The sequence below is a fragment of the Coturnix japonica genome, chromosome 12, assembly GCF_054131305.1.
Source record: "Coturnix japonica strain WE chromosome 12, WE-NBRP24, whole genome shotgun sequence".
NCBI classification, from domain to species: Eukaryota; Metazoa; Chordata; class Aves; order Galliformes; family Phasianidae; genus Coturnix; species Coturnix japonica.
In genome coordinates, this window is record NC_140674.1 from 22,238,175 (window position 1) to 22,261,759 (window position 23,585).

At 50.7% G+C, this 23,585-nt stretch overlaps 1 protein-coding gene across 25 annotated transcripts in view; it reads right to left on the minus strand.

The window, feature by feature from the left end:
* Positions 1-202: 202 nt before the first annotated feature.
* MBNL1 (muscleblind like splicing regulator 1) overlaps positions 203-23,585 on the minus strand; it is a 43,881-nt gene continuing 20,498 nt past the window's right edge. For 5 of the 25 annotated variants that reach the window (XR_014933461.1, XR_014933453.1, XR_014933452.1 and 2 more), the window contains 10 exons: positions 20,091-20,261; positions 18,681-18,881; positions 13,565-13,822; positions 12,636-12,689; positions 11,581-11,734; positions 8,038-8,073; positions 7,248-7,342; positions 5,660-5,977; positions 4,517-4,591; positions 203-3,548 (listed from right to left, as the gene is read on the minus strand). Coding sequence is in view for 12 of the 25 variants with exons in the window: in XM_085513447.1 (XP_085369573.1) it covers positions 4,535-4,591; positions 7,248-7,342; positions 8,038-8,073; positions 11,581-11,734; positions 12,636-12,689; positions 13,565-13,822; positions 18,681-18,881; positions 20,091-20,261 (1,026 nt within the window). In the remaining 13 variants the exon portion in view is untranslated. The remainder of the gene's footprint in view (positions 3,549-4,516; positions 4,592-5,659; positions 5,978-7,247; positions 7,343-8,037; positions 8,074-11,580; positions 11,735-12,635; positions 12,690-13,564; positions 13,823-18,680; positions 18,882-20,090; positions 20,262-23,585) is intronic. The other 20 variants (XR_014933465.1, XR_014933462.1, XM_085513450.1 and 17 more) reach the window with 18 other exon arrangements.

Here is a 23,585-nt window from a genome sequence, read left to right on the forward strand (position 1 = left end):
GCGTATCGGGAGGAGCAGGCAGCCTGCACGGCCCGGGGCTGGCACAGCTCCGCATTCCCTGCTGGGGAATGAAAGCGAAGCCCGGGGACACCTCAGGCTTCTTCCCCCGCAGGTAAAAGGCGTCCCCTCAGACACACAAACACACAAAGCTGTGTGTGGAAGAGAACGGCGCAAATGTGGAACCTGGTATCAAAAAGCGTAATTAAGAAAGAGAACTTTTATTAGGGCAATTTCACTTTATTTTTCCATACAGCAAGGTCAACTATAGCAGTAATAATAAAATAAGCATAAAAACAAATTGCAGCCCAGGACAGAGTACATAATTTGGAGCAACTACAAGCAAAAGTAAGTCTGTGATTACATAATAGTAAAACCAAGCTCGCCTGTCCTTTCAGCAGATGAAAGTGGCGGGGTTGCAATAAGTGCAGCCTACCCCTCGTTGCGCCTGAGCGCCAGAGGGAGGTCAGGAACGGCCCCGCCGCCTTTTCTTTCCAGCTTTGGCATTGACGACCCCGAGGTTCATCGAGTGCTTCCCATTAAAACTGTAAGATTTCGCATCTTTGTGTGCTGTTTTTGTTGTTTGTTTTTTTTTTCACCTGCTAAAAGAACAGGGCCGCTACAGCAATAGAAAAGAATCACGTAACAACTACAGCTACGGAGCGCTGTTCGGTTTGCCTGTTCATGATTCGACTCTCTGTGGAAGTCATATCGGATTTGCAGAACCTTGGTTGTGAACAAGAAACCACTGAGGTGGTCCGGAACTGGTCCGAGCAGTGTATACCTTTAATAGAGCTCTGATACTTGACACATGCAGTAGTTTTTGAGTAATGTACGCAGTACTGGATCCATGGGTTCACCTCAATGGTCTGAAGTACCTGCTTGGGGTTTTGGTTTTTTTTTTTTGCTTTTTTAAATTTTTAAATTTTTTTTTAAATTTTTTTTTTTTTTTTTGCTTTTTCTTTCCTTTTTTCATCATGGATTTCAGGCAGATCTGAACCAGTGGAGCTTCTGTCAGTCATGAGATCTCGGAAGGATGGCATCTCTTTCCAGCTGAAAAAATCCTGGCAAACTACAAGCTGTCCACATAAAGCAAAGCAACTTTTTCGAAGGGGTATGGAGTGCGAACTCTGTGCCACTTTTGCAAGCAATTTTGTTCAGCCTGTCATTTTATTAGCCTTAACAAAACTCCTTGTAATTATAGACATTTTTATTCAAAATAAGATCTTACTATTATACAGGTTTCTCTCTTTTTTTTTTTTTTTTTGACTATATACAGAAGTGCAAAAAGTCAACCTTCTCCCGGAACGTTCCCACGTGCCCAACTGCAGCATCATCAACCCTCACGAGTTTGCACACGCACGCTCTAATTCCCGCTACGTAAACTTTGAGTATTTGGATCACCAACAGAAAGTCCCTCCATCTCTCGATTATGCAGCTTATTTATAACAAGGCCTGATATTCAGGGATCTCAAAAAATATTTAAACAATATTTTAAACATTTGAAATGGATACAGTAGAAAATAAATTTTACTCTAATATCTAGGAACTAGATTTTCTCATAATAACTAATTACAAACAAAATAAATCATCAAAATATTACTCAATTGTCTGCCAGGATCGTTGCCATAGCAACAACTTAACTCCTTACTTAGCAATGATTATATAATTATAAGATATCCATATAAAAGATCTTTGTTCTTTAAATGAGAACTAGACAAGAACTAACGATGACTGACATTCTTACATTGTCATATTAAATCGGCAAAACAGAAATCACTTTGTCAACAAGAATACGGACACTCAGATGGCGCTACACGGAAACCCAAGACTGAGTTACATGATGAAGACAACGGCTCTCTCCTACCCCAGAAAAGCCATCGCGCGGCTCCAACAGAACACGACCCCGGGACTGAAAGGGGACTCAGCTGGGAAGAGGAAACGAAAACGACCCACTAAATGTAAGAAATAAGAGCTACGCCTTTAACGAGAAAAAAAAGAAGTAATGTTCTATAATGTTGAGTAACTATGATAACATGTGAAGTCACCTATACTTTCTTAACACGATTGAAATTACATTGGTATGGGTTGTAACCCGTAATGTAATAATCTAAGGCTTTAATAGATGTACAGTACAATCAGTAAAATCAACACGTCACTCTTATACTATAAAGCATCTCTCTCAAGCATAAAAACTCGCCGTAAACTCGGAAGTATGGAAGGTTCTAGAACCGAACCCGCGCTTCTTCCACCCGCTGTGCTGCCAGTGCCCTGGCCCCCACGTCAGCACTTTGCTGAACAGAGCAAAAATACCCTTTACGAGCTGCAACATCCAAACCACAAAGGGGAATTCCTTTGGATGAATCCGTTCTTAAAACTTGAATGCACATCTATCTTTTTTTGTTTTTATTATTATTTTGTAAAGGCTTTCTAAGGCTATAAGCAGTTAATCTGAACAACAAAAAAAAATCACATATAAAACTCACCCGAGTATTGAACCCACCCGATTCCTACGCTAATTAACATCTCCGTGTTGCCACGTTTTGGTTTGTCGTGCATCTGACCCAGTGCTTCTGCCGCCTTCGTTTAGAGTCACCAGTGAAGGCGCGACTGTGCGAAGGGAAGGCGCAGCCTGTCTGCAGAGCGTTTAGAGTCCTTTGACTTCTGACAGAGGCTATACAGAGAAGCAGAAGAAGTTCCTCAGACATTTGTCACCACGTCTCAGAAATGGCTTTTCCCTTTCCAGCGCGCAGCAGCACAGCGAGCGCCATTTCTGAGACGGCTTTGGTTTGGAAACAGAACGGTGCCCTTTGACTGATCGGTACGAGCAAGGTAAGCGAAAACGTGGTTCTGAAAATAACACTGCAAAATAACACTCTGGTCTGACGTACAGTCTATGGCACTTCATGAGAATCCTTAACAACGTGGTACTTAAAGCCATTGACGCGCTTTAAAACAGACACGGTTGTGGTTTTGCTTGGCACATTCATCTCTGTCAGATACCTCTCTTACCGCTTCTTACAATCTATTACATTAAAAATATTACTCTTAAACAAAAATTACTGTGCATGCACGCTCTCATCTATAATGGCAATTTTAAATACAAGGTGCACCTTTGTTATTTGTAAACCTTGAAAGAAATAAACTTACTTTAAAAAATTATATCTTGGTCTACAGACGTACCAATACATAATAGATTTATGGTTACATCATAGTCTGTCTTTTCAAGGTGACGTGCATGGTCATGTAGGAAACAGACTGCATACGCGAACCTGAGCGCGCATGCACACTCCTGTGCTAGAAAAGATAGACGATGTTGTAGTTCTTAGACAAGAAGATCACCTCAGCACAAATATCAATTAAATGTACAAAGTATATAGGCAACAGTGTGCAGTGGACTTCCAAGTTCTCGTTCATCTCCTTAACATGCAATGTGTGGATGTCTTACTGCTGAGGGGGTTCCGAGTGTGGCTTGACGGTATATACATTATGGCTAATGAACTTGTCCTTCCTCAACCCAAACACACTGTCCTTTTCTCCTCAGTGATGATCTGGAAAGGAGAGAAGAGCGCAGTTATCCCCGCGGCCAGATGAGGGAGCAGCCAGCGAGCACACAGCACAGCAGGGCGCTCTGCCCGCCACCAGGCTCCCCTGCTGCACTTGTGGCCATAAGCACAGCATGGCAGCAGCTGCCCTGTTGGGACCAGGCCCTTCAGTGGCAAACACTGCAGAAACAGAGCACGGGAGGAAGCAGGATAACACAAACAGCAGGGAGCCCAGAGGCGACACGCTGCTGATGGCCTGAACTCACAGCATGCAAATTACTGACAGTTTGAAAACTACAATTTGCTCAGAGGAACACACAGCAGGGGAGAACCTCTCCATCTCAGGCATGCTGACCTCAGGCTGTGCAGGGGGAAAGGCTGCTCCCACACACTGCGCATGGGCACAGCTCCGGCAATGCAACATGAGCAGCAACCGGGCACCCAGCACAACGGCCCTGCTGCACCACCTGGCCGGAGCAACACTGCACAGTGCCCTGCTGCCTGACAAGCCCTGCCTGACAGCAGCCGGGCTGCAGCTCAGAGACTAACCCTGCACTTGGTGACTAACCCAGCCCTGCACTTGGTGACTAACCCTGCCTTTCCAAAGGTGGAGATTTAAAATTACTTCTTTCTAATGAGAGCTTGGCATGACTCCTTCACCTAGAGCCGGTGTCATCACCCTTTACACACAGGAAGCAAACCTCTAATCACAAAGACTCTGATTTTGCTATTCAAAAGTATATCCACATGCACAGTGCTCTCCCACACACATTTATCCCGATGCCAGGCTGGCGCACGGGCTGGCAGGGCACTAACTACGGGCTCTCCCTTCGCAGAACAGCAGCAGTGGGAGCTCAGCCTCCTCCCTCATATCTCAGTAGTTTTCTTTGAAAGGAAATAGAAACATTGTCCCCCCTGCAAAAGACAAAGCACGCGTAAGAAAAACTGCAAGCAACAACACATTGGAAACTTACTGTTTGATGACAAAATGTCTACATCTGTGTAACATACTTGTGGCTAGTCAGATGTTCGGCAGATATTATGGGTATCTATAGGTAAAAAAATGTAAACAGTGAGTAACAGGTGCCATGAGCCAACCCGGAGACGCAGTATTTTGCTATAGAACATAACAGTCTGGAAAAGTGAGCATCAGCTGTGAGTTGGTGGATTTTACATTGTAACTACAAGTTAAAGTCAACTGAAGTGCTACAATAGCAACTAAAAATGGGAAAACATTGTGTTAAGTACTACTGACAAATACAAACAAGTATTATTGGTCGTTGAGGAAATAACAGAAGTTATAATCTACAAAAGTCATGCAGTGCAGTAATTGAAATAGCCCTTTTTGTTGGCCTACACAAAATTTGGTGCTTTCAGTGTATCATTTAAAATGACAAATCCCACCCTGGCCTTGTTTCACTCTGATTTTGTGAAGTGCTCCTGCCTTCTGTGTCCCCGGGGCCAGCTGGGGCTGGGGCAGAACACAGCATGGAGCACAGCTGGGAGTCCCTGGCAGCTGCTGGGCGCCACAGGCCTGGCTCCAGAGCTGGGACTGCCCCAAGCAGCAGAACGCTTCTCAAAATCTCTATTTGCAGACAGAATTCATTACGTGGCTTCTTAATTGTCCCATCAACTCGTTTTCCTCTCCTTCAAAACAACATGAAGTTGCCAGAGGGCTACAATGGTACGGGTGTGAGAATGCACACCCTGCCTCCAGTGCTGGGCCACAGCCATGCAGCTCCGTCCTCAGTGAGGACTAATGCACGCAGGACCAGAGGAGCTGTGGTTACACAGAGGAAAAGGAGGTCCTGCTGGATGGAGCAAATAGATTTGTTCACGTGCAGGAAGACGTGCTTGGGCACAGCACACAGAACAGCTCCACACGGCCACAGACAGCTGCTGCACTTGAAAAGACTCCTTCCTAATGGGCACAGACACTGGTCTATTAAAGCAAGCAGGAAAGACAATGAAGAGGACTTCTCTTAACCAAACCAGCACTAGGTCTCGGTGATGTTTCCTCCACCCCTCTTCCGTCTCCTCCCCTACCAGCGTCACACAGCCCCACCGCACTGCTAACTTGCACAGAAATGCCTGGAGGGTAAGGAATTGTCTCGTACCATTTTCCTACTGCTGCAGGCAGGCTGGAGCACCCAGCTGCGGAGAGCATCGGGGCGGTGCTGGCGGGACATGGCAGGGACCTCCAACACCAGTCAGTGAAGATGAAGGGCCAGATCTGAAGACTTTGGCATGCATGCACATTGCATCGTGTGGCAGTAAATAACTTTAGCATTGCTCACATGGTATATACATATATCCACTATATATGTATATATGGAGGTTTGGCTGCAGTACTTTACTAAGTGTGTTATGAGGCTCCAGGGAGGATTTGCATGAAATGATCCATTTCTACAACAGAAAGCTTCCCTGTGACCTGTCTGGGAAAACGTGAGGCAATTTGGACAAAGACCATCTTAAAACTGATGATGACCCTCTGTGGTTTGACTTGTTCCCTTTGCTCTAGCGAAGAACCTAAGGACACATCCTTAAATTAACTGTGCAGTGCTGTCCATTGTGGCACTGAGATGCTTCGGTGACACATAAGCAGAGGCTGCTGTAGCTCTAGGCTGGCCCTGAGCAACACCCAGCAGTCCTCGTACTAGTTTGCACCTGGGACATGGCCTCTTGACAAACATCTGCCCTTGCCAAGCAGAGTCACAGGAGCTCTGTTTGGGGATGTACAACATTAAGGCCTTTGTAAGGCCTGGGCTGCCAGCCCTGTGCATCCCGCAATAGTATCACCTCCGGAACGGCACCTCTGAGCCCTCACTAAGTGGCCCCAGCACCATGGCACAGGTAGGGGCACTACAGGGCATCGGGGAGCCTGCCTCACAAACTGACCTCCACCACCAGGATCAACTCCCATACAGAACCACACCTGCAAGACCTTATGGGCAATGCTCATCCCCACCACGGGCCCTCTCTGGGGGCAACCAGGATTCACTAAAACACTGTTCTTTTTTTGCTCATTCACTAAAACACTGTTCCTTTTTTTTTATTTTTTTTTTTTTTTTTCCCTCCAAACACATCTAAACATGGGAACAACTATGGTCACTACCTGGAAATAAAGTCAGATCTTACTAGGCATTTTATTAACAAAAGTTTGACAAGTGCAGAAAGTAATTGGCCCTTGCCTAGCAGAATCACAAGTAGAAACAAAAGCTTAAATCCTGCTTCTGCGTGGCCCAGCCACAGATGCCTTTGTTTTGCTTTTGGAAGAGCTGAGGAGAATCAGAACATGGCCAGACTGCTAAGCTCAGAGCTACAGTCCTGATCATGCCATCCCCCTGCACAAAAGTTGTACTGATCTGAGTGGAGTTCTGCACAAAGAGGAACCGTGGGCTTCACAGAAATAGAGATAAGTAATGGGTTCCTTGTATTATCCCTTTCTCTTTGCATCTCTGAGAGCAGAAATAAGCAGCACGGCCCATAAATGTTGAGACTGAGTCAGAAACTCCATTATCGATTATTTTTAGCATCAGAAATGGAACTGCAGCACCTTTGGAGCATGGATAAAAGCTTATTAAGCTGTGCTGCAGATCTTACAGAGAATGTGTAGGCCAACAAGAGGCATAATCAAAACCCCCATGCTCATTAAAGCACTGATTTCAAGATGTCTGTAAGGAACAAAGCTGTAAATTAGCAAACCTGGTTGGCTGTGGCTGTTGCAGCGAAGGGAACACTTGTGGCAGATGTTGTTGCTGCAGACACAGTGGCTGGCGTAGCACCGTGCACCATGGGAACTTTCGGAAGGAAAATCATATAAGCAAACATACAGAAGAGTGTAGCAGTATGGGAACCAGAGCGACATGTGGTAGGATCATTGAGCATGGTATTTATCACAGCAAAAAGCCCGAGACGTCATTGGCAGTGCGTGACATGCAACCACAGTGCAAAGCAGGACAACATGCCGGGGAGAGAGAGGGGAGGGAAATGAAAGAGAAAAAAAGGGGAAATGCTTGTTACCATCAAATTGAGAAATCGACACAAACAAGCTTCATCATTTCAGTACGAAAATCAACAGAAGAACTTTAAAATGCCCTTACACTTACATGTGTTTGTCTTTAAAAATTTCAGCCCAAATATTTACTAAAAACAGAAATTAACCTTGTTGAAGGACAGTATACTTCTATGTCACTATAGCAAGACACAGTCTTTATTTAAAACGAGATAGTTTCTAAACACTGGAACTCATAGTCCAATCAAAATCCACCAAGGAACAATGTGCAATTCAAACAAGTGCTAAACAGGACCAACAACATCTACGTGTCTGTGTCAATTAAATAAAACGATTGCATTTAATTGACAGGTGTTAGTGCAGGAGGCTGAGGGGATGGATTGGCACAGGAGCTACAAGTTACGATCTAGCAGTGGATTTTGAGGGTCCGTGAGCTGCACCACAGGTTTAAGATAATCAAGAAACAAAGCTGGCACCTACCAACACTTGTAGCGGGTGTCATGCACAATATTGAGCCTGCCCATCATGCATTGCAACAGGAAGGTGGATTTGGAAAGGGAAAAGAATTAAAACAACCCATCACACGTGTCATTAGAAAATTTCATTTGAACAAAGAAGAAAAATTGTTATTATGGGAACAGTGGCACGTAACCGTCAGCACAATCAAACCACACACAGCACAGTGATCCATCAGAACTGGCCTTCAGAAAGGGAGAAGCGGGCTGAGCCGGGTGTGGGGCTGAACTGGGGGCTGGGGCTAAGCTGGGGAATGGGGCTGAGCTGGGTGTGGGGCTGAGCTGGGTGTGGGGCTGTGCTCACCTCTGCGACTGGAGCACCAGCACTGCTACGAGGGCAGCCTGCAGCTGAACCTCACTGCTGTCCTACATCTGCCTGTCCACACAAGTGCTGCAGCGCTCTCTAACTGGATTTCCTCAGATACAGCAAAGACTCAACTGCAATTGCACCTGCCTGCAGTAGCTGCACGCGATGGGCAGCGCTCCTGGGGCCCTGCAGCTCTCCTTGGGCTGTGCAGAAACTCCAGGTGACAGCAATTAATTGATGCGGCAGAAACTAAGGTAAGTCCTGAAATCCAGGAGCTGCAATGGAGATGGAGCTGTCAGTGGTGCCGTACTGCTTTGGCGTTCTGCAGAGCTGTGGGCACAGGGCACTGCTCTGCAAAGGACCCCATGTTGTACTGGGGCACAAATGGCTTCAGAAGTGTTTAAGTAAGCAGGAAAAAAGTCAGTCAAGAGCACTTCTGCCAGGGACAAGGTGATCCCCTATTACCACTGTGTCTGTGGGGCTACAAAGAAAAGGGAATAGTTCTGTGTTTCCTCATTATGGATCTATTTCTGTGTAATAGAAAAAATGAAAAACACAAAGAAAGGTTGATAGAAGGATATCTTTCCTGACTTCCCCCTGCGTGAATCACTGCTGATGTCAATGGGACTGCTTAATAGATGAAAGAATGGGACAACATTTGGCCATGAAGTACAAACATGAGTAGAACTGCTTCCTCAGTTATGTTTCTGACACCTGGGTGTTAATGGGGATTTACAGAAGATCCTTCTGAGTCCTGCCTCTCCAAAGAAGAGCCCTATTTATAAGGCAGTGCACGCTTTATTATATCTGGAACATTAGATCACTCTGTGCATAATTAGGCCTACATGCTAAAAACACGTTAGATTTTTGTAATGACTCTCTGCAACGTCGCTGTGAAGCTTTTCAGCTCAAAACTGCAGTCTGAGTTATCATCATTAGCATTATAACTAGTGCACCAAGTTCTGGATGAATCGCAGCAGATGAACTTGAGGCAGAGACGAAAATCCTAACTAGGGTGCAATGATGTGCAAATACGAAGACACAGTGCTGTATGGCCCTCTTACCAGCAATAAAAACCATTTTTGCTGTGACCTTAATATCCATCTTGACTTCAGAAGCTCTGACTAATGAGAACACATGAATAATAGATTCCCAGTCGCAGACATTCCCAAGCTGCTCAGCACAAGGCAGAGTGTTAATGCAAGGAGGTGCCAGTAACTGACGGTTCAGCAGTGGAATCAAGCTAACTTGATGAATACTCGACATTCACCTGTGGCTTAAGCAGTTTCTTCTTTTCTCCCCTTCATGTTGTTTCTTTCAGCCTATTATATTCAGCCCAGTCTAGAAAATCCCACTGGGATGTGTTCCTTCACAGCACCAGCTCCCCTGTCCAGCCAAGTGACTACAGACACCCGGCACTTTCCTCCCTCACACATGGAAAACTCTGCACCTCCATGGCCCCTAGGAGCCCCACAGAGCAGTGTCCAGCACCCATAGGGCAGCAGCAGTGCAGCAGCTGAGCCCCTGGGAGCAGCCCACACAAAGGTGCCTCCCTGCTGCTCTAAGAGCCCTCCTGTGTGCAGTGAGCATACACAGCCAGGATGGGCTGTACAGCCAACTCAACTCAGCTCACCTCAGAGAGCCAGTGCCATCAGGGCTCCTCCCTGTGCTGCAGTGCCTCCAGCCACAGGCTGGGGAGCTCCAGCAGCCCAGAGAACAGGCCCTGTGACACCAAGCCCCCAGGGAGCAGGCCCTGTGACAGCGGCTCCCTCAGGGGTGTGCTGGCACTGACGGTCCCTCACTGCCCTGACCTTAATCCTGGGCATCCATTACACCTGAGTGGCCAACGCAGTTCAAATGAAGCACCAAGAACTGCTCTGCAAGCTCCTACAGGTTCCATCGCAGGTTAGCTAAGAAGGTAGGCTGTGCCAATGAGGTCTGGAATAAACTATAGCCTGAGTTTCTAAGTTTAAAGGGCACAATTCAGAGCAGTTTCAGTACTTCCAGAAACCAGCCAACTCCCCTTGATTTAATGGAAGTGGGAAACCTCTGCAGACAACTACATCAGCCACTCTATACAGAACAAACTTGTGACTTCTTACATCTGCAGGATGGGCTGTGATTGCTCACGCATTTGGTCTGTACTTTAGAACACGGTCTACAGACCTGGCCTAATGTCCACTCAGTCAAAGCCTTTCCACTGACCCCAGGAGGCTCCTAATACACACTAGTGGTTGCAATGAATTTTTGGAATCCAAGTAAGTTACTACCATCCACTACATCAAATAATTTCTGCGCCATTTAAATCACTATATGCCAAAATTCTACCAAGAAAGAACAGTAAAAGGCACTGCACCAAATTGCCAGGAATGCACATGCTGAAAATGTTTGGGTAAAGACTCAGTAGTTGCATTCTCTTTTCTCCCCTCCCTCAGTTAGCCTGAGTTACAACGGGCTGTCCTCAGGCTCCTTTCAGTTTTGAGTACGTCTGTTGGATGTCCTCAGCTTTCCATCACTTACCTCCTAGACTGACAGCGCTGCTCTAACATGTGGTTCATGTGAAAAACACTGACTCGCCTGCATTAAAACAGGCAGAAGCTCACTGAGTGGGCTATAATATGCTTCTGCATGACGTGCTGTTTGCAGAACCACAGCTATATTCAAGCTCTATGCCTTGTTTACTTCAAAGGGATCCCTGCTTATGTGTGCAGCACAGGCATCAGTGCTCGCAGCACTTGCACTAGGACGAGAGTAACTGTGGTTGTGTGGGATTAAAACCAAGCGCACCTCACTGCTGCTTAGCTCAACTCAGCCCCAGGGCTCTGGCAGCAGAGGCGCGGATCCTGGCCCTCCAGTTTTGACTCACACCTGCCTCTAAGCACAGGAAGGCTAAGGGGTCACACAGCAAACAGAAACAAACGCAGGAGCTGAAGAGATGTATCATGAAGAAAAGATAATCGAGGGAAGGAGGAACGAGAGAGAAGATTTCCAGTTCTGATTTGGGAGGACAGAGCACAGTGCTGATTTTTATGTTAGAGAGGAAAACACCCACCCAGCCTCCGAGAAGCACCGGGAGGGAAGCAGCCTCCTCACCAGCATCCTGCGCTCGGCATGGCCATACCGCACTGCGGCACCGCACGGCGGCTGCTGCTGGCACACAGCTCCCACCTCCCGCCCCGCCAGGCACGCGGCAGCACTTACCTGGTGGGAGAAAGGCTGTGTGCTGCTGCAGCTGCATGTTGGCGAGAGCTTGCTGGTATTGGAAAATACCAGTATTGAACACTGCGGTGGCACCATTGGTTTTTTCAAGCGCAGGCCTCTTTGGTAATGGGGGAAGTACAGCTTGAGGAATTCCCTGAATGGTGGATGGGCATAAAAATAAAGTCCAGTAAAACAAAACAAAACAAAACAAAAGGGTGGGGGTGTGGGATGTGGAAGATGGGAGGGAGACAAAAAGAGAAGAGAGAAAGAAGAAAAATCAGTAGAAGGTAAAAAAAAACCAGGCAGCACCATGTTTATCCATGAGCAAGCAAGCAGCGTAGCAGACTTAACTACCAAATAAAAGGCGAGGTCAAAGCTTCACAAGGGAGCACTACTTTGGCCTACCATGGCAGCGGTACAGGGAGACGTGTCGGAGCCGCGCGTTATAAGAACTGGAGTAACTATTAGGCTACGGTAAAGCTTCAGGGCTGGGGCGAGGAGCAAGGCTATCGGGCGGGGGAAGCAGCGCTGAGAGCTCCATGAGGATCAACACGTAGAAGCGATGTTAATCAGCGCGGCGCGGCCGGCACTACCCCACTCCCAGCCCCAGCGCCTGCCTGGCATGCAGAGCTCGCCGCATGCCGGCACCCCCGGCCGCCTCCACGCCGCCAAGCCATGCCAACACGCCCTGCACCGGGCCCGGCCCTCGCGGCTCCCAGGAATGGGACAGGAATGGGACTGGGATGGGACAGAAAGAGGAAGAATAGGATGGGGATGGGAGGGGAGGGGATGAGAGGGACGGGATGGGATAGAAATGGGGATGGGGATGGGGATGGGGATGGGATGGGGATGGGATGGGATGGGAGGGGATGGGAGGGGATGGGAGGGGGCGGCAGGGCCTGCACAGGCTGAGGTTGCCATGGGGCCTGGTCCCACCGCCCCCACGCCCATCGGGCAGGGAGGGATCCGGGAGCTTTTGGATTCTGCACGTTAACCCCCAACTCGACTCTACAATACAGCTACATGCCAAGCTAAAAGGTGAAAGGTCATAGTACCAGGTCAAAGGTTGCCTCGAGGGGTCGCTTCAGTGATTTGACAGCCGACTGAGTCTTAATTAGCAGGCAGCGAGCACATGATGGCAATGGCCAGTGGGGTCAAGCGCATTAACATAAACAGCAAGCAGAGGTGCATCATGGGGGCAGCAGTGCATTTGGGTAGGTGAGAAAAAACAAATAAAAACAAATCACCGGATGCCGTGTACAACAGTAACAAGACTAGGCATGCACATCGGGCCTGGGGCAGCGGGGGGTGGTGGGACGGGGGGCTCTCAGAGCCAGCCCCCACGTGCCCCACACCACGCCCCGGCTCCCTGCACTCACACGTATGGATGGCGTGGCCAGGGCCTGGGTGGCCAGGGCCTCAATGCTGCCAGGGCCTGTATGGCCGTGGCTGGGGCCTGCATGTGGCCAGGGCCTCAGTGCCACTGGGGTCTGCATGTGGCTGGGGACCCCACACCGCACTGTCCACTTGCCAGAGCCAGGCCCTGCACTGTGCTGGGCCCGGCAGAGTGCCGGCTCCAGCAGCCCGCCCATGCTGCCTGCTGCAGGAGCACAGCGGCTGCGGCCTCCAGCTACTCTGCCATGCACACAGCATGGCGGCAGCTCATCGCCATAGGTCTGTCTGTGCCTCGACATAGGTATGCACCTACCCACACACAAACACACAACAGACTCTATATACATGTATGCACACACACACACATATGCACATGTATATGTACATGTACTCCATACACCAGCAGGCAGAATTAGTGACATACTGTAACAGCCTGAAACTCCGCAAGAGCCGGTCTGGCGCCACGTGCTGGGGCAGCTCGCTGTGCCCCCTACCAGCCGGGACCCCGAGCACATCCCAGCAGCACTAGCTAACACTGCTCGCTCCCTCTCGGCGCACTCATACCGTCGGATGCAGCTTCCAAACTCACCATGGCAGCCGCCGTCGCTGCTGCCTGGGCAGCTGCAGCCTGGTTAACCTGGTACTGGGCAGCCTTGATCTTGGCTTGCAGATGTGCTGGAGGGTGGAAGTATTTGCACTTTTCCCGTGAGCATCTCCCTTTGATGTAATCCATGCAGACCGTAACGGTGTTATCGTTGGTGTCGATCATGGCGCTGTCGGCAGGGTGAGCGAACCGGCAGTCGTTCTCGCCCCGGTTGCAGTTCCCGCGCTGGTACTCCCGACACACCTGCAACACCGGGAGGAGAGCTCAGCCCGGCGGCCATCCCACCCTGCCAGCACAGCGCCGGGCTCACCAACAGCAGCGCCTGCGGTGCCAGGGAACACTGGGAGCGGCGGTGCCAAGAGCCGCAAACGCAGCAGGCCTTACTTTGGCCCCACGGAGCCCCACTCGGGGCTGGCAGTTGCTTTCAGAAGAAGTTTGCTTGCGACCCGTTCCCAGAGATCCCCCTCAGCATGGCGGTGCCCAGCAGTGCCGGTTCTCTGCCACCACCCGGCCATCCACAAGTCAGCAGGGCCGTGCTGGGCAGGCCACTGTGCTGTGCTAAGCATGCACAGCACCGCCGGCTTCCCACGGCTGCCATCAGAGTGTAGCCTGGAGCGGCACTGCCACACGGGGCTGAGGGGCTCAGCCCATGGAAGGGAGCAGCAGAGCTGCCACCAGCCTGACACAGCCACACCATGAGCAGAGCAGCAGAACCATGCCAGGGGAAAAGCCGTGACACTGCCACCAGCACGTGGTACCAGCTGGCACCACCACTGACTGCATCCCAGGGCCAGCAGCGCCGGCCCCCTCACACACCTTGGAAACATTCTGCTTAAGAAAACGGCATGTGTTCTATTCATGGGCAGCTCTTCAGAAACCACAAACAAAAAATGCATCTGTCATCGTGGGTTTCAGAAGTTATAAGAAACAGAAAGAAACAAAAGCAAGCAAGTCTGTAAAGAATAAAACCACTTTAGTAGGTGGGATTTCCTTTTAGAAGTGGGTGCCATAAGCCTGGATCAGCAGCACTTCCTCGAGACCCTTGGCTCCGATCCACACAACAAACCAGGCTCAGCTGATTACTGCCTCTCCATCCCTGCCAGCACACTGGCTGCTTTCTAGCCGCTGTGCTGCTTCAGGCCCAGCTGCCCATCATCCACAGCTCAGGAACAACACCCCAAGGACAAGCACCTCGCCACACATGGATCTGCTCGCAGGGAGCACCCTTTCTTCACGGTCATCCCTATTTATAGTCTTTTTTTCCATACGGTGACAAAGGCTGTGAATGTATGTTTGGCAGCAAACACACTGACCCAAGCAAGCCAGCCAGGGCACCTCCCTTCCTCTTCCATCCCCACCGCCCCACTGCTTGTGGCTCGATGCTCGCAGGGCTGTTGTTGTAGCACACATAGAACAGGCCGGGCACATTCCTCAGCTAGAAAACAACCACTTGCTTGCTGGAGGACTTTTGTACCGATTGGTTCCTGGCCAGGCCCCAGCTCCCTTCCATTGCCTGCGAATGCCTTCTGGGCTGTAAATCAGGGTCTTCTACCCAAACACGGGCCTCCTAAGTAGACAGGAGTGGATAATTCCATTTGAGTATTTGCTAGAAGTCTAGAAGTCTAGGAAAGCCTTTTGCTCTGAATATAAAAGATGCAACAAACAAGAGCTGGTTGCCTCTGCTCATCTTCTGCACTGGTAATCCACAGAACCAAGGTCTCAGAACATCTCTGCGTGTAAGCAGGAATTGCTCACTAAATAACCCAAGGAAGACACACAAAATACACAGAAAAAGAGAGAAAGAAAAAGAAAACACACATGGAGGTAAGGAAATTTAACCCAGCTGAAAACCAAAGGAAAAAGACCAGAAGCCTGGAATAGCTGGGCACAGGTCTTGGCTTGTAGCGCCAGCTTTCACAGAGCCATCGCACGGTAGCCAACAGGACAATGTCTGGCTCTGACCTCAGCTCACAGCATCAGACACAAGCCACGAAGCCACTGCGCTTTCTAACAGGATGACCTGCATTGGCTTTTGAGCCACTGTGATGCTGGCCAAGTGTTTCCAACCCTTGTTTACTTACAAGCAAACAATGAAAATGGTGTTACTTCTTGCCATAGGCAAACAGTAATATATCACTCATCTGCTGGAGCAGAGAGAAGCATGGAAGCACGAGATGTGGTCTAGCCTTTCAGATCTGGAGAGTGTTTATCTGTTTGTTTATTAGCCACTCTGTAATTAGCATCATCATTTTCCACTCGGTAAGCTAAGAAGCACAAACAGAACCTAAGATGCTGGCAGGGAGCCACAGCTGCCAGCCAAGGGAACCACGTCTCACCCGGACTCACAGTGCTGCCCACCCCTAACAGCCTGTGCTTTCGCCTCCTCCCCTGCATTGAACTCATCAGAGGGGCTGCACCATCATCCAGCACGTCGTGAGTATCTGCAAGTCTCTGAGAAGTTGTAAGCTGCTTTTATCCAGAAAAAAATGGCAACTGTGAAGCACACAGGAAACAGCAGCTTGACTGTGGCTGTTCTGATTCTCAAACACCTTGAATAGAAATGATAGTGCTCAGAGGGAAAAGTGCTCGTGAACAAACAGGGCAGTGAGCAGCTCCTTCCTCCCCCACCTCTCCTCTTGTTTACCAGGAGAGACAACTTCTGCTCAGGATCTCTATGGCTGGGCAGGAATGTGAGGGGAGCTGAAGGAAATTCTGAACCCAGGAAATTTCCATCTTGAGCCCAATGCCTTCAGTGAGTGGCTGATGACCACCTGCACATATGGTGACATCAACACGAGCAGTGCGCCCCAAAAGCTTTGGAAGGAGCCGTGCTGCAGGAGGAGGCACCAGCCCAGCCTCACCAGCACCCACAGCTGCCCAGGATGCCACTGAGCCCTGCTGCCTTCCTGAGCCCTGGGCATGTGCGCAAAGAGCTCTCCGCTGTGGGACAGTGTGATTCAGTAGCCTGGAACACGTGTGCCAGCTGAATTAACAACTGAGTACATCAGTCTTGAAAATAAGTATTTAAAATTCTAACCAGAACAAATCATATTCCAAGATTAGATGCTAACATCACGCAGTTATTTTTTTCATGGGACAGCTCATTCCAAGAGAGAGAGAGTCAACCATATAAAGCTCTGCAGTCAGGAAGAACAAATGGCAGCACGGTGGCAGTGCAGAGAGCAGAAGCCACGCGCTGCTTGCAGTGTGCCAGCTGCTGGGAGGTAAAGCCTTCCCAATCTGCTCTGCAGTTTTCTAATCAATAAAATACATAACAATGATATACTGTTCATAATAGATATGGGCTGATTTGTCATTTGTACCCTAAATCTAGATAGCTCAGATTAAACAGCCACTACACAGGACGGCACTGCCACATTCCCTACATATTAAACTACTGAATCCACATTTGCCGCGGGGGAAAAAGAAGGAGGAGGAGCAACCCCTGCCCACAGCAGGCACTGCACATGTGGGAGAGGCAGAGAGCTGCAGAGTGGCTGCACTGGGACAGGCTCCTGGTCACAGCAGAACTGTACAGCTCCAGGGGAGAAGGAGGTTCAGGGAGCTGCACGGTGAGGGCAAGGCCATGGGAAGGCCTGCTAGGGAGCCAGGGGATGGGGGCAGAGTGGGAGGGACAGCCCTCTTTCAAGCACAAGGGCATCATTGAGATACACAGCCAGCTGAGGTAAATGCAATCACAGAAGAGAAAATGCCAGATGCTGGCAGGCCAGTATATCAGGAAATGAGAGGGAATTTGTCTGATTTCAGGTATTTTTGCAGACCTTTTTCTAACTGTGATCACAGCTGTGTTGTGTGGAGAAGCGTGTCCCAGCAGCTCAGCACCTCTGAACTGTACAGACAGAACACGCTGCCAGCAGAGGGCCAGGCCTGCAGGAAGTGATTCACCTGCAGTCCCTTCCCCTGAACCCTTGGCTGCAGGCAGGGTGCTTGGAAATGCCCATCTGCAGGTTTAATTTCCAAGCCCAGTGTGGATTATTTAGGAGTTTATCTGACAGTATTTTATTTAAATCCCTTTCCAGTAAGGAGACAGTAAGTCTCCTCAGTGAAATACAGAGCTGGCTGAGAGATTTCTCCTCTTATAGTGGATGACATGCTTGCTCAGGGAGGCTGCCTCTCCTGCAACTCGAATGCACTCCAAGGAGCTCTTTCCTTTGACACACCAACTCCATCAGGAAGTGCAGTGACCCTGCAGGAGGGCACCTGTGTGGATGTGATGTCCAGGAATAGCGGTGCCAGGCAGCTCACAGCCTGCTGCTTGCCATCATGACACCACCGAGCAAAAGGCACTCATGGACCCCATCAGCAGACATGTGCCCTATCACTGCAGATGCCTAGGCAGGTAGAAAGACACTACCATTACAGCTGGCTGCATTCTAAAACAGATTCCCACCACACGCAGGGACTAGCTTCACAACATCATCTCACCCCGCACCCCTGGACACGTGTGGTGCCAGGAGTCACTGGGTACCTGCAAGCTTCTGGGTGCTGCTTCACACCTGCACTGGCACCAAGGGCACCACACACAGCAGCACACTGTCACACCGCCTACTGGAGTGTCACCCACCTGCACCACGCAGCACCACGAGTGCATGGCATGGTGCTGGCCCCGAGCACAAGGCCAATATGGTACCGAGGACACGGCCAAGACTTTCAAGTCAGAGATATTCAGGACGAGGGGGAGCGGGAGCCAGCGAGGACCAGCGCTTGCCAGGGCCGCAGCGAAGGAGCACACAGAGGCACCGGGCAATGCCAGCAGCATGTGCCCAGAGCAAGAACATGGCAGAGCTGGAAGCGGCTCCTGGCCAGCAGCTGCAGCAGGCCCTGCACCCGTGCCCATTAGCAGCTGCTGCACACACATTAATGCGGCCTTAGGACACTCTCTGTGCTCCGCTACCCTTTGGGTGGCAGGGCCAGGAGCAGAGCTGCAAGCACGGCACGGGGCTGCGCGCTTTCCCTGCCCTCAGCCAAGGCAGGGCACCACCAGCTGAAGTGATGCTCGCAGTTTGCTTTTGCCAGAGATCTACATCCCCAGCACACGCAGTGACTGGCACTGCAGGAGCAGCTGCCATCGGGCTCCTACCTCCAGCCTGTCCGTCCTCATCAGCTTCTGTGCAGCAGCAGCAGCGGCAGCAGGCACCGGGACACCAGGGTTGCCCGCCACCAGCATAGGCGTACTGGGCAGGATCTCCGCCGGCACCAGCCCTGGGGACACGGGCCCCAGGTAAGGGTTGAAGGCAGCCGAGGCATTGGTGGCTAGGCTGGGCGCGACGGAGAACATGGGCTGCAAGCAGAACAGAGACACATGCGTAAGTATGGGCACCTGCCACGCTGCCACCCGGCGCTCGTGGGCACAGCCAAAGCGTGTGCAGGTGTCTGGTGCTGCTGGGAAGGAACCGGCACAAGGGCTGCGGCACGCGACAAGCTGCAGGATCAAGCACTGCAGCGAGGACCGGGACCTGCCGCCCCACTGAGTGCAGGGCACGGTGCTGGCATGGCCCGTCGGACCCTGCCCAGCTCTTTGTCTCCATGTCCAAATAAAGCAGTTGCTCAAGGCGTTTCCATTTTTCTTCCGAAGAAATTTTTAGAAGGAAAAACAACGGAGTTAATGCAACCTTTTTCTCTGTTTCCTATCTATGTAGGCTAGCCAGCACAGAGCACCACATGGCTTTGAGTTCCTGAGGAAATGACCCAATTGTTTGCAAGCAACAAGAAAGTCTGTCTGAAACACTGCACAAAAACATATGCAAAGGTTATTGGAGAAAGAAAGCCTGGTATGTGCATAAACAAGAGGGCTGTCTCCAATGTACCTGCTTCTTCATCCATGTGAACGAGACAGAAATACGTACATTCTACAAGAAACAAAATAATATTAAACATGCTATTAACTCTACTTTTCATTACTGTGTTACCGTCTATGCAATAATGAACCTATTAGAAGGATGACAGAGGAGAATACTTCAAGCAATGGCTTGCACCAACTGCTGCATGTTGCCTGCTCAGCTTCTTCACAGCCCCCAATGAGAACATGCTGGCACCAGTACGGCATCACTGCGCTCCAGTCAGGAAAGAAAAACAAAACTTTGCAGTTGAAAACTTATGGGGAGGCAGCTCTGGAGTTAATGCCCGCACAGCAGCACGGCCTCACCTCAACCCCTCGCTTTGGTGATGCATTCAGTTGTGTTGAAGGACGCTCAAAAGAGCACAGAGAACACCCTGTCTTCCTACACTGGGGTAACTGCAACCAAAGGCACATTACTGTGAAGGCCCCTCCACAGCATTTCTGATTTTCCCAGACACTCACACTTCTTTTTGAAACAGGTGGCATAAAGCTCTGTTGGAGAACAGCAGTTGTATTAAACAAACCAAATAGGACACGGAGTGCAGGAGGGCCATTCTCTGCATCTGTCCCCCTGCTGCCAGCCCCAAGGCCGCAGGCTGAGCTCCACACCATCCCCCTCCAGCACGCATTGCCCCGGCCCCAAGCACATACCACGGGCTGCAGCGGGGCTCCAGGCATCATGGCATTGGCAAGCTGCATCTGCTGGGCCAGCATGGCCATGTTCTTCTGCTGGATCAGGTTATTGCGGCCATTGATCTCCAGCTGTGTTTTTAAGTGCGGTGGCGGGTGAAGGTACTTGCAGTTCTCCCTTGAACATCGCCCCTGAGGAAGAGGAGGAAGCGAGAAGCTTAGGCAGGCAGAAGCACATCTCCTAGGGAGCCCCATCAGCCCAACCCAGCCAAACACAGCCCCAGCTCCTTCCAGGGTCCGACCCCTGGTGCGACATCACAGCTCTGCTACCAGCTGCCTGCTTCACCTTTCTAAACCACGCATTTCTGCAGAGCAACCCTAATAAAATGCTGCTGCTGCTTGAAACCGGGCAATCAGCAATGGCTGTAAAGCTAAGCACGCACATCATGTACACGGATGCATTTTGCCCCATGACAGCAGCACACAGTGGAGCTGGAGGAGGCTCACCCTGAACTGGCCCCACACTGAGCAGCACTGGGGCCACCTTGCAGCACGGGGCTCACCGGGTGGCACGGGGGCCACCACAGCCACCTCACAGAGCCAGGACAGCTGGGCCACCTGCACCCACAGTGCACCCACAGTGCAGATGCACTTCACGCACTGCCTGCAGGGTGACAGCGCGGCCTCAGCTTTCACCAGTGAGGAGATAATGCAGTAACAAAAGAAAGAAGTTAGAAAGGAGAATCCTCTTCTGGAAAAACAGATCGTCCAAATTACAGTTCTTTTCCTTTACTCGTTGCTCTTTGAAACAAATCCAAGCAGGAGCAATGACAAGGCAAAAGACAGCCTTACGTTCAGTAAGAAAACTAAAACATTTTTATCCGGTAACAAATCAATTCAATGCAGTTTGACTTTATCCCACAGTTCAGCTCAGAACACAGACCGTGCTCTTGCTGCAGCAGCTGCCAGCAGCCTGCACTGCTCTCTGCAGCCCCGGCACCCAGCCCCAGCCTCCTACAGCTCGATCTCATGGCTTGTCTGCTGGCTCTGCCTGAGCAGAAGATGCAGCTGATGCACAGGGCAGCAGCAGTGAGGATACACACCATGTATCTGGGAAGGCAGATCCGGGTCAGCACAGCACAGCGCTGAATGCCACATCTCCCCAGGTCAGGCCACAGATTGGCCTGGGTCAAAAAGGACCTCAAGGATCATCTGGTTTCAACCTTCTCCTGTGGGCAGGGCTGCCAACCACTAGACTGGGCTGGTTGTCCCGTCGATGCTCCTGGGGATGTCCCTTCCCAGCCCCAGCCCCGTGCTGCCCTCTGAGCTGCACCCAGCTTAGGTGCTCTTTGCAGAGAGTGAAAAACAGCAGTTACGAGTTGCGCTACGAAATGCAAAACCTCAGAGCGCTCCAGGAGTTAAGCATGTAAAAGCATTTCTAAAATGCAGAAATAATGCAGGAAACTGTGCAGAAGCCATTGAATTCTAAGCAATAAAACAGTACCTGGAGCTACCATGCGTTATGCCTCGCCATGACTGCTGAAACGTGTGCTCGTTTCTCAAGGCACAGAACTGCAGTGCACTGTAGAGCAAAGGGACTGACTCAGAGCCTGAAGTAACCCCACGGACTGGCAGCTGGCTGCTGCAGCACCCAGCAAGGAGCTTTGCTTTATGGCCATCGCTCATCGCCACAAGACCTTAGCGTGGGCTCCTGCCCATGCCCAGCCAGGCCTGTGTGCTGCAGATCACCAGGGCCTGCAATTTTATACGAGGAATTGCTTCACATTCTGTATCGCTCTTGGCCAGCTGGGCACTACTGTTATCTACCAGCTTCATTTCCCTTAACTTTTAGAAGAAGGTTCTCTGAAGGAAAGCCAAGCTGAGGTCCTGCCTGCAGAGCACAACCTCCAAGCACCACGCAGCAGTCACGGCCCCGCAGCACCCGCTCCCCTTTGCAGCTCTGCAGACCAGCAGTTCCAGCACTGCCTCTTACAGAGCCCTGGGATCAGTGTCACATCAGCTAACTCAGGCCAACCTCCAGCAGCACGGAATGCCTCAGACACCACAGCACACAGCAAAGCACCGCACGTGGCCCGGCACCAGGGGGAATGCCCCATGCTGTCACCAAGCCCAGGTGACGCAGTGAGCCCAGCAGGCAGAGCCAAGCAGGGCCGGCAGTCACACACCATTGCCTCCAGTGCTCCTTTAAGGCTCCTGCTGCCTTTTTTACGTGCGTGCTCACAGTGGCTCACTGCCCTCCTGAGTGCAGGTGCAGAGCAGCGTGGCAGCACCCTCACACTGCACACTGCTGCCCCAAGGAGCAGCACCCTGAGTGCACTCACAGCACCCAGGCCTTCGTGCAGTTCCCCCAGTGGTCACCTGTTGCTCAGGGGCTGCTTCTAAACTACATCACTGCTGTAAGTGCTTTTCCACCTAAATCAGCTTTAGTGCCACCTGAAGCTCACACACAGGGGCCAGGTGTGTGGGAACACCCAGAGAGAACCACCAGCAGCCCGGGCACTCATGGCAGAAGCAGTTCTGCTCAGCAGCTCAGCAGTATGTGCCGCAGGTGCACCCACACAGCAGCACCCCGGCACTCCCTGCAGCCCCGCAGCAGCACTGCAGCAGCCCTGGCAGTGCAAGGCATGCAGCCTGCACACAGCCCCAGAGCCCTCACATCCCACACAACCACAGGACAGCACCCGGCCCACAGAGCGTCCTGCTGCCATATGGAGCAGTGCTGGAGGTTCTAGAGCTACGTGCTTCCCATGCTGTAATGGCATTTTGCAGAGGCCTCGGAAGCGGGGTGAAAGTTGAAACAAGGATCAGATTGCTCCAGTGATTATCTTCTGCACTGAAAGCACTGCTACCGCATTGCACGCTCACCAGTGAAGGGACAGCAGCATCAGATGCTCATAAAGAGGTAATGCCAAAACCCAGTTCAGTATTTGACTGCATAGCCTGCAGGGCCCTGCATGCACAGCAGGAAGGAAAGGCAAGTTTAAATAATAATAGACTGAGAGGGAAAGCAGCCCCAGCAAGCCAAAACAAAGACAAGATAAGTTAATCGTGTTTTATGGCCTAGGCAAACAAGGGAAGAAAAGGACATAATGAGCAAATGGTTCAACAGCAAGAAGTGAAAGGACTTAACCGTAAACTTTATGATTTAAAAGCTACTGCAGAGAATGTCTCCGTGTAGTTTGAATTTTGGTGGCAAGCAGAGAACCAGTAACTTCAGTACGTTGATAACACCAGGGAAAGGGGAGGCAGGAGCCTTTAAGAGAAGAAAGTGTGTAAGCAAATGTGAAGGGAGGTGGGGAACAAAGGCAGGGACAGCAGGGCTACTTGGAGCAGCAGGGGACTTGTACAGCACAGCACAGCACAGCACAGCTTCCCAAGCACAGGAGCAGCCCTGGACAGCAGCGGCTGCACACAGTGCTCCTGCAGAGGGACCTGCTGTGCGTGCAGACAGGCCCAGCACAGAGCACTCGGTGCAGCCTGCAAACACTGAGCCCA